The sequence below is a fragment of the Sceloporus undulatus genome, chromosome 1, assembly GCF_019175285.1.
Source record: "Sceloporus undulatus isolate JIND9_A2432 ecotype Alabama chromosome 1, SceUnd_v1.1, whole genome shotgun sequence".
NCBI lineage: Eukaryota > Metazoa > Chordata > Lepidosauria > Squamata > Phrynosomatidae > Sceloporus > Sceloporus undulatus.
In genome coordinates, this window is record NC_056522.1 from 21,069,016 (window position 1) to 21,079,159 (window position 10,144).

The 10,144-nt window shown below is 42.3% G+C and overlaps 1 protein-coding gene across 1 annotated transcript in view; it reads left to right on the forward strand.

Moving 5' to 3' along the window:
- Positions 1-3,911, forward strand: part of LOC121921217 (ectonucleoside triphosphate diphosphohydrolase 6-like) — a 57,154-nt gene extending 53,243 nt beyond the window's left edge. The window contains exons 12-14 of the mRNA XM_042449005.1: positions 900-956; positions 1,152-1,264; positions 3,785-3,911. Of these exons, the coding sequence (XP_042304939.1) occupies positions 900-956; positions 1,152-1,264; positions 3,785-3,874 (260 nt within the window). The 3' untranslated portion in view covers positions 3,875-3,911. The remainder of the gene's footprint in view (positions 1-899; positions 957-1,151; positions 1,265-3,784) is intronic.
- The last annotated feature ends 6,233 nt before the right edge of the window (positions 3,912-10,144 follow it).

The window sequence follows — 10,144 nt, forward strand, 5'->3', positions numbered from 1 at the left end:
ATATTATTATTATTCTTAAAATCTTGTTTTAGATCTGGAGTGACTCTCAAATGCAGGGGAGGGAAGCTCCAACTGTGGCCCGAATCTGCTCTGTGAACAACCTCAATCCAGCCCACAAAAACTGAGAGCAGGCCTCTCCAATTTAGGAGGGATGGAAAGGATCCATGTGTTACTTCTGACTGGATAGCAAGGTGCTTCATGCAGAGACAGGCATGGAATAACTAGACATGTAGTGGCCAGAAAGAATTAGGAAGCAGCTAGGGATGTGACAGCTGCAGTTAGTCTGTTGTACTTTGACATACTTGTGTGATAGCTGTGGGAAAGAACCTGTCTTTCTCAGGATTTGGCATCTCTCCTGGCTGGCAGTGTAACAGAAAATCAGGAGAGGAGGAAACATGTCATCTGAGTGTGTTTTGTTTTTGCAACAAGTTTAATAACAGGTTCTACAGTTAACATGCTGCAGAAAAATCCAAGAAAACCTTATCCTCACAGGTGCAGCAGTTCTAACAAAATACTGCCCCAACAACTGCTACACATAACTTATTCAGCCTTGATATAGAAGAGGTTATATTGCTTCCCATCCAACTGCCAAAAGCCTGTTTTTCATAAGTGAGAAACCATGGGAAGTGATGGTCTTTCAGATATTCTGTCCCAAACTCATTTCAGACTTTGTTGGTCAAAATCAAAACCTTGAATTGAGCTTGAATTGGAAGCCAGTCCATTTGGTTTCCATGGTAATATGTCCTCTCTAAAGCATGTGGCTGCATTTTGCATTAACTGTAGTTTCACAATGCTATTCAGGGGCATTCCCATTTATTAACAATTCTGAATCCCCGTAGGCTATTATACTGTTCCATTTTCCTTCTCAAAACTTTATAGCCCTTTTATTTTCTGTCTAGATAGTGAAAAAGGAGGGACTCTGGCAGTCAATGACTTTGAAGCTACTGCAAAAAATGGTAAGCAACTTTCCCTTTCTTCATGCTTGCTTACCTTGGATGAGCTAGGAAACCATCATAAAAATTTAGCAATTATGTTGTTGCCCAATGGAGGAACATCTGTGCCAGATAAACAGCCAGTAAAATGTCTCATGGCTATCATTCCTATTAACAATATAATCTGTTTTTTATACTTTACTTTTTTGTGCCCAAAAGTGTGCAAAACCATGGAAGTTGAACAAGGAGAGAAGCCTTTTCTCTGTATGGATCTCACTTATGTTAGTTTGCTATTGGAAAAATTGGGCTTTCCAAAGGACTACATTCTTAAGGTATGTATCCTTGACTACTGTCATTAGGATTGAATGTTCTTAATTTAAAAAGAACAAACATCAAGATGTTTGTCACAAGAATATAAATCAAAATTAATAGTCATGCTGAAACCGTGATTGGTGGGGATCACTACCACCTACAACCTCTACATTTCTATGTGAGAGGTATGTAAGCCTTTCCATACTGAGATATTGGGGAAGGTGTCTGATCTCTGGTGACAGATGCTTGCCAAGTTGAATCTCAGGTTAGAAGAAGATAAAGAGGAGGAAACAACAACTAAGAGCAGGAGGTGAACTTGGGCCCCATTCCCACTGGCCCATTTAACGTGGGTGGAACTGGGTAGATCCGGATGCCCCTCCCCTGAATCTCTCCGTTAGCAAGTGCCCACTACCGATTGAGGGGCATTTTAACCCGAATGCCTTATTGGGTTTAACTTGAGGGCGCCTGCTGTCAATCAAGCAATTGTCATAGGTGACATTTGCAGGGGCATCGGAAGTGTCCTCCCCCCTCCTTTTTTTTTAAAAGAGCCATGCACAAGATGCCCCAAAGTGCGCACCTTTTGTCAAATAAACCTCTTTGTGTGTGTGTGGGGGGGGTGCAGGTTATGAACTCCCCCTGGCCCCATTTTCAACCCCAAAATGCAAGTTAATACATCCAGTATCCCCCATTCCTTGCCACCCCAGAATGCCTCATACACAGGTAATAATAATAATAATAATAATAATAATAATATCAATAATATTAATTCCTCACCTCGGAATGCCAGAAAAGGATGCTTTTTTTGGCTCTCCCTAGGCTACCCCTGAATTCCTAGCAAAAGCTGTATCAATTTGTCAATTTACATAACTGGAAAGAGAAGCATTACATTCAATTGGTAACATTCATCCAGCAGTCATTCCAAAGGAAATAATAGCCTGCCCTAGCAAAAGTTGTATCAATTTGCCAAGTTGCAACATTACATTTGGTTTGTAACATTCATTCGCAATCCAGCTGTCATTCCAAAGGAAAGACTATGCACATAGAATAGACAGAGAAAAATAATTTTAAAAGAATACACATGAAAGGGAAAAGGTCCCTGATGGATAGGAGAGGCTTGTCTTGCTCTGCCCCCCCGCCCTGAAATGACCCTTGCTCCTGCTCACCATCCATCCATCCATCTATCTATATTGCCAAGAACATGCACATTTTTTGCCAAAAATATTTTTTAAAAAATACACATCAAAGGGAAATTATCAGAAATAGAAGAGGCTGCTTCTGCTGCAGCTGGATTTCCCTACATGCCCAAGCATAGCCCCGCAACCCAATTCCCCCTGGAAATCCTCCTCCTCCTCCTCCTCCTTCCTTCAGACCCTCTCCTTCCTTGGGGATGCCCATTGGCTCTTTCCCCCGGTTCCTTCATCCTCATCCTCCTCTTCCTCCTCCTCCTTCATCACTTTCTCCACCCCCACCTCTCTCTGACAGCCTTCTGCAGCCCAAAAGTCACCCCTTTGCATCCAGATTCCCCTTTTTTTCGGCTCTTTCCTCCTCCCCCCTCCCTTCTGATGATGGGAGGGAATGCCCTGCCCTTTGCTCACCCTCTGACCTAAATCCCTCCCTCAATTTGCCCCGGTCATGATCAGGGGCAAGTTCATATTCCACATATTTGTGCTGATTTAACTTGCTCTAAGGGGCATTTGCCACGGAACGGGTGTGCAAGCCTCTGATTCACTTGTGGGGGATTCGAGGTGAATATGAACTTCACATGCAAGAATCGATTTCAGAACCAGGGTAAATTGTAATGTGAATGGCCCCTTGGAAGAGTGAACAGGAGATATTCTTAGAACAGAACAAGGGCACGCTAAGTGAATCGATGGCCAGAGCCAAGAGACACTAAGTGCATGGCCATGTTTTCTAATATCACTGGGACCCTGGCCAAAGTGATGGGCAGAGCCTCCATGCCTAGTGTTTTGGCTGGAGGCCCAGGTTTTTATCTTTTCATTCATAATGCAGGGAAGAGAGGAGGACAGAAGTGCTACCAAGCAGCACTGAAAAGTACCAGATGAGCCCAATATGACTGGTACTCAGCTAGTGCTTGGAAATCCTAGCAGAGAATGTGATGCACTTAACTGGTCCACCCTCCTTCCTTCATGGGGAAAGGAATCTTGTCTGTCAGTGGCCAGAGATAACAAGGATTTCCCCAAAGATACCCTTCAGAGATCAGATTTCAGGAAGGTGCCCAAAGTTGGTAGAGGCTTACCTGGAGACCTCCAGGGAGTAGGCAGGAAACCTCTGCAGGCCCGATCAAGTTTAAAAGCCAGATGTTCCATTTCTCAGCCTGGAAGCTTCAAGATAAGGGAGGTATTACATGTGCGAATGGGCTGTATAACTATCATACTGCCAGAGACATAATGCCTTTTTATTGGAATTGACTCATGCATACAGCTGCCAGTGATGAAAATTACAGAACTCAAATGATGACTATGTAATGTAGCCAAGAGGAACATAACAATTTACAAAGTCCACTTTTCTTTCCATTCTAGCTTGCTCGGAAAATCAACAACACTGAAACCAGCTGGGCACTAGGAGCAATCCTTCACTACATGGATTCACATCACATGCTGCAGTATTAAGGCTTTTGGCAAGTCTGGGAGGATGTAACACAGCAGTACCTCTATAACTACACAGATGTGAACCTGCTCAGTTCTTTGGGTCACAAACTACAGCAAGTACTATGAGCAGTAAACTACTACTGTTAGTATGTATGTACAGTGGTACCCCGGGTTACGAATTTAATTCGTTCCGCCGCCGCGTTCGTAACCCGAAAAGCTTTCGCAAGCCGAAAACCCATAGGCGCTAATGGGGAAAAGCCGCGATTTGGTGCGAAAAAGCGCCGAAAAGCACCAAAATTTCTTTCGTAACCCGAAATAACCTTCGTAACCCGGAACAGTTTTTTTCAATTGATTTTTTTCGTAACCCGGAAATTTCGTAAGGCGGCGCATTCGTATCCCGGGGTACCACTGTATGTATGTATGTCCTGATCTAGCTCAGCAGTGCACTCTGGTGTTTCATCTTAGGTAATTCAGCATAGCAGTACACTTCAAGGAGTAAAGTGCCACTGCACAGGCTATTGTTCTGAAAAACAATAGGCCATGGCAGCTAAAACATCCTTTGAGTCATGATGGGTCTTTGTTCATGTTGTCCCATTGTCCTGTGCTCTCTGTGAGAAAAGCACATCAGTCAAGCCTTTTGCCCTTGTTGCACAGCTCCCATTGCACAGCTCCCAGTGCGAAGGACTGGAGAGATTCTTGGAGTTGTAATCCTAAAAAGTCACTTTTCCAAGCTCTGACCACTTGCCAGTGTCATGCTGGATTGCTTGTCTATGTCCTTGACCACACATTCTAAGATGTAAATGTCTTCTAGAAAAAATTCAGGATGCTCTGTCTGTATATAAAATTTCTAGAACTGGAAGGGTGAGTTAAATAGTCTAAAGTGTTAACTGGTCATGTAAAGAATTAGATTACCATGCCATAAATACCCTTTAAATTTCAAAAGAGAAAGAGCAAAGATCATAGAAAACTATGCTAAGACTACAGACAAAACTATATGTGTGTCATTAAGAACCATTCAGCTTTTAAAAATGCATGGAGGGGGGAACACTATCACAGCAGCCAGAGAAAGGGGAAGTTTTAATATTCCCTGCCCCCTTGGTCCCAATTAAAAATTGCCTTCCCTTCCTCCTAGCCCTGTTATGGAGGCTTCCCATTGTGTTATTGTGGAGGCATGGGATGGTAGATATTTGTAGACAGGACTATGGGTGGGGAGGAAAAATGTATGCTTCCCCTCCCTGCTTTCTGCCATCCCAATAAAAAACATATCTGCTATTAAAAACTGGCATGGTTCATAATGACACATTTAGTATCACATGTACACTTATTCCTCCACATTTGAAGCTTTGATATTTGCAGATTTGATTAATCACGGATTTGATTAATATGTTCTCTCTGAGAATATCTTGGTCCTCCAGTGCAACTCTATGGTCAACTTTAACTAAAAGTCACACTGAAAGACCTAGAGATTCCTAGGGAGAATACTCTACTAGTAGTTCCTCCAGCGCAGTTCTACATCTGGCCTCATGTCCATGTGTATTTTGTAGAGCACTTCAAATTAACAGCTCTGAATAATCTGGTCTGCAAGCTACTGTAGCTAACAGAATGTCTTTTTGAATTCACATACTTTTATGTGAGAAAAATCTGATAACAAAGCTCTTCTTAATATTTGATTGCAATTAAAGCAACATATGTCTGAATGTATTTTGGATATTCAAAAGAAAAATAAAATATTGTCAATAAAAAAAGAAATTGAACACTGGTGCAGTCTGACTGAAGCGGAAGATAATCTAGTCATTTTGACTTTCTGGATCATCATTTTTCCAAAAGAGAGAAGCAATGAGAAGGCAAAGGGAGATGTAAGAAAGCAAGGTTCCTTTTAACTAGTTTTGCTCGAACAATCTAACATTTGGTTTAGCTTCTCAGAACTCTTTCATGCAATTGCCATTGTGGCCGAATTTGCTTTTTTATACCTTCCTTTTCTGTTGTGCCTATAAAATTATTTGCAATTATTTTAAACTGCATTAGCTTCTCTGGAAGTTCATCATGCCTTACCCACCCTTGCAGATCTTCAGGAGAGCTCTGAAGGAACACTCAGTTGTTTTCACTGGCCTTTTCTTAGCTCTTGAGGATAGTGATTTTAATAGTAATTCCTATTTTTAATGTTTATTGTTTTGTATTTATAAACTGTTTTCATTTTATGTGCAATCATGTAAGGATTTGCATGTTTAAGACCCGCTAACAATAATTTAAACGATCTTGGATGCATTGGTAGAAGGCAGTTTCTAACTAATATCTCATCCTGCTGCAGGGAAGTAGAAGTGCTGCTATCCTCACTGTAGGCCTTTTGGGTAGGTTAGGCTGAAAGAGAATGAGGAAAATCTTATTCTCTTCATGCAGTGAGGTCTTTGGCAAAATGGAGATTCAAAAACATCTCTCTAATCCAAACCAAACTAAGATTCAAAAACATCTTTTAATCCAAACCACCTCAGCAGTACTATGTTTTGCCTTACATGGAATAAAGTTTCCCATTCATGCTATCTTTTATATGTCTAAGAGGTAAGCAGTCCGGTTGTACAGCACCCTGATCTATGCATGAGGAAAAATGAAATAGTAGGAAGTGCTGCACCATTTCAGATACCTCTGAAAACATAAAATTAGTCCATTGGGGATATATATTTTTTCCCCAGACTGCAGAAATAATCCAGTTCTCTCAAATATTTCAACAGTTTGCAGTATTGCAGATAGGAATTGTGTTGTGGGCATGTGGATGACCACTATAGGAAATAGGTGCAACATATAGTCCTATAGTTGGTCTGATCCACAGTGGTCTTCTTAAGAGCTTAGTAAATTGAGAAAAGCCACTAAAAATATTTTTCCTGCAATCCCGTCAGGCCTCCCCAAAGGAACTGAGCCCTTTCCAGAAGGCTTCTGGCTCCATCTTCCACTCCCTTCACCTTTTGTGTCATGTCTTCTTAGATTGTAAGCCTGAAGGCAGGGAACCGTCTAATTAAAAAATTGTATGTACAGTGCTGTGTAAATTTACAGCGCTTTATAAATAAAGCTTAATAATAATAATAATAATAATAATTCTGCTTTTATTAATCACTCCTCCAAAATGATTTGCTTGGAATTGTTAAGTCTAATTATAACCACTAGATGTCAGAATCCAACAAGTAATGACACACTGAATTATATAGGTCCAAAACAAACTGCATAAATACAGTAATCAGTTTGAGACCCTTTAGCTGCTCTGGCTCAGTGCTAGGGAATCCTGGGAATTGTAGTTTATTGTGGCACCAGAGATATCTGACAGAGAAGGCTAAAAGCTTCACAAATCTACAGATGCCAGAATTTCTTAGCATTCAGCCAGGGGTTAAAGTGGTCTCAAACTGGATTATTTCTGCAGTGTGTTTTGCCATGTTTGCATAGGCTCTTTTTGAGAATCCAGTTCTATGGTCCAAAACAGACTGCAGAAATAATCCAGTTTGAGACAGTTTTAACTGCCCTGGTAGTTAAAGATGCAGTCCAACGCTAGGGAATTTTGGGAACGGTAGTTTTGTGAGGCATTTAGCCTTCTCTGTCAGAGAGCTCTGGTGCCACCACAAACTACAGTTCCCAGGGTCTTCTTGCACTGAGTCAGGACAGTTAAAGCAGTGTGCTTTGGACCATAGTGGTGAATCCTTTCTTAGGTCAACCAAAGGATGCAAAATACATTAAGCTAGTTTCTGAAGGCCACTGGCTTCTTCATTAGGCAACGATGTTAAAAATCATGTGGCTAATCAGGAATTCGAACTCTGGTCTTCAGAATCATAGCCCAATGCTCGAACCACTACACCATGCTGGCTCTCTACCTAGGACTTAATTGGGGCTAAAACCAACTTCTAGCTTAGGAGTCCAAGGCTTTCCTCTTTGATATATCAGTACATTCTGAGGTAGATGGCCTGCTGTATTTGCTTCAATTCCTATAATCCCTGGTCATAGTGAATAGGTCTTATGGGAGTTCTAGTCCAATACATACAGAGACCACAAAATATTTTCTGTTGTGTGACTTCAAGTAATTTCCTACTTATGGCAACCCTAAGACAAACCTCTTCAGTTTTTTTTAACTTTATAAGTTTTATGGTCCATAATACAACATATATAACAAATCTTAACTAAATACGGGGTTTTCATGGCAAAATCTGTTTGGAAGAGGGTTGCTTTTGCCTTCATCTTAGGCTGAGAGTGTGACTTTCTCAATGTCACTCAGTGGGTTTATGTGGTTGAACAAGGATTTGAACCCCAGATTCTTGAGTCCTAGTCTAGCACTCAAACCACTGTATGGTGCTGATCAACACAAAATTTGTTGTTGTTATTGTTGTGTGCCTTCAAGTCATTTCCAACTTATGGAGACCCTAAGGCAAAGCTATCATGGGGTTTTCTTGGTGAGATTTGTTCAGAGGAGGTTGGCCATTGTCTTCCTTTGGGGCTGAGAGAGTGTGACCTGCCCAAGGCCACCCAGTGGGTTTCATAGTTGAAAGCTGGAAGTCAAACCCTGGTCTCCAGAATCATAATCTTACACTCAAACCACTATGCCATGCTGGCTCTTGGAGCTTATATAATCACTCATTAAACACCTATGGAAATAGAAAAGCCTTTGCTTTTCAGCAAAATAAAGTAGAAAGGATACCAGTCTAACCTGTCTGGGAAGGAGGTCCAGAGCCTGGAGGCAGCCCTGTTTCCATCAGATGTACCTGTGATTGTGGTGGGACAGAGAAAGGCCTCCCCAGAAGAGCTCAAAGCAGAGGCAAGTTTGTAAGGGAGGATATGGTCCAGCAAATTTACTAGACCTCAGCTGTGTAGGGCTTTAAAAGTCATAACCAGACCTGTGACTTGTGCCCTGAAACGGACTGTCAGCTAGTGGAGATGTTGTAGTGAGAGTTGTGTGATCCAAGTTACATTAACTATGAGTCCATCCATGTTCCAGAAATAATCCGGTTTGAGACCGTTTTCACTGCCACGGCTCAATGCCATGGAATTCTGGGAATGGTAGCTTGTTGTGGCACCAGAGCAAAGCTCTGTTGAACAGATCAATAGGGTGATAAGATGCAGTCTTAGCTGACCCTTTTGCCAATTGGGAACCATTCTCTTTCTCCCTGTTCTGTTCTGATAGTAGCCTCTTGTCCTGAGCACAGATTCCTCATCAGGGCTATCACATGTGTTGACACTCCCATGTCTTTAAGGGTGTTCCATAGCCTTTCATGTGCAGTCAAAGCCTTTGCTATACACCATAAAGCATAAATATAAATAGGTCCATATATAAACAGTGAAAATACTGGGGGTACCCTAATGGATCAACTGTTGTTGCTGCTGTGTGCCTTCAAGTCGTTTCCAACTTACGGTGGCCAACCTATCATGGGTTTTTCTGGGCAAAAACTGTTCTGAGGATGCTTGCCATGGCCTTCCCTTGAGGCTGAGAGCATGTGGCTTGCCCCAGGTCACCAGTGGGTTTCATGGCCAAGCTGCGATTCAGGCCCTGCTCTCTAGAATCCTAGTCCAACACTCAAAGCACTACACCACACTGACTCTCTTGGGCTGCTTCTGCACTGCAGGAATAATCTGGTTCTACTCCACTTTAATTGCCATGGCTCAATGCTTTGGAATTCTGGGGATGGTACCATTCCCAGAATTCCATAGCTCAATGCTCAACAATAAATCACCATTCCCAAGATGCCATGGCTCCATACTCAACAAACTACTATTCTGGTGCCACTACAAACTACCATTCCCAGAATTCCATGGCTCAGTGCTCTGCAAACTACAATTCTGGTGCCACAACAAAGCAGAATGCCCAGAATTCCATGGCTCAATGCTATGGGATTCTGAGAATGGTAATTTGTTGTGGCACCGGAGCCCCGCTCCATTCTGGTGCCCCAACAAACTACCAATCCCAGAATTCCATAGCATTGAGCCATGCTGGATCCACACTGGGGAAATAACCCGTTTTGGCACTGCTTTAACTCTTTGTCTGGCTCTTTGCTATGGAATTCTGGGAGTTGGAGTTTGTTGTGGGGCCCAGAGTGGAGCAAGCTCCACTCTGGGCCCCACAACAAACTCCAACTCCCAGAATTCCATAGCAAAAAGCCAGACAAAGAGTTAAAGCGGTGCCAAACCAGGCTATTTCCCCAATGTGGATGGAGCCAGCAGCCCCAGTAGTAAAAGTGGGATAATAATAACATTCATAGCTCTGGTGCTGCTATTGACCAGGCTCTAGTCTTTCAGGCAAGGCAGGCTCAGTCTGAGGCCCACAGA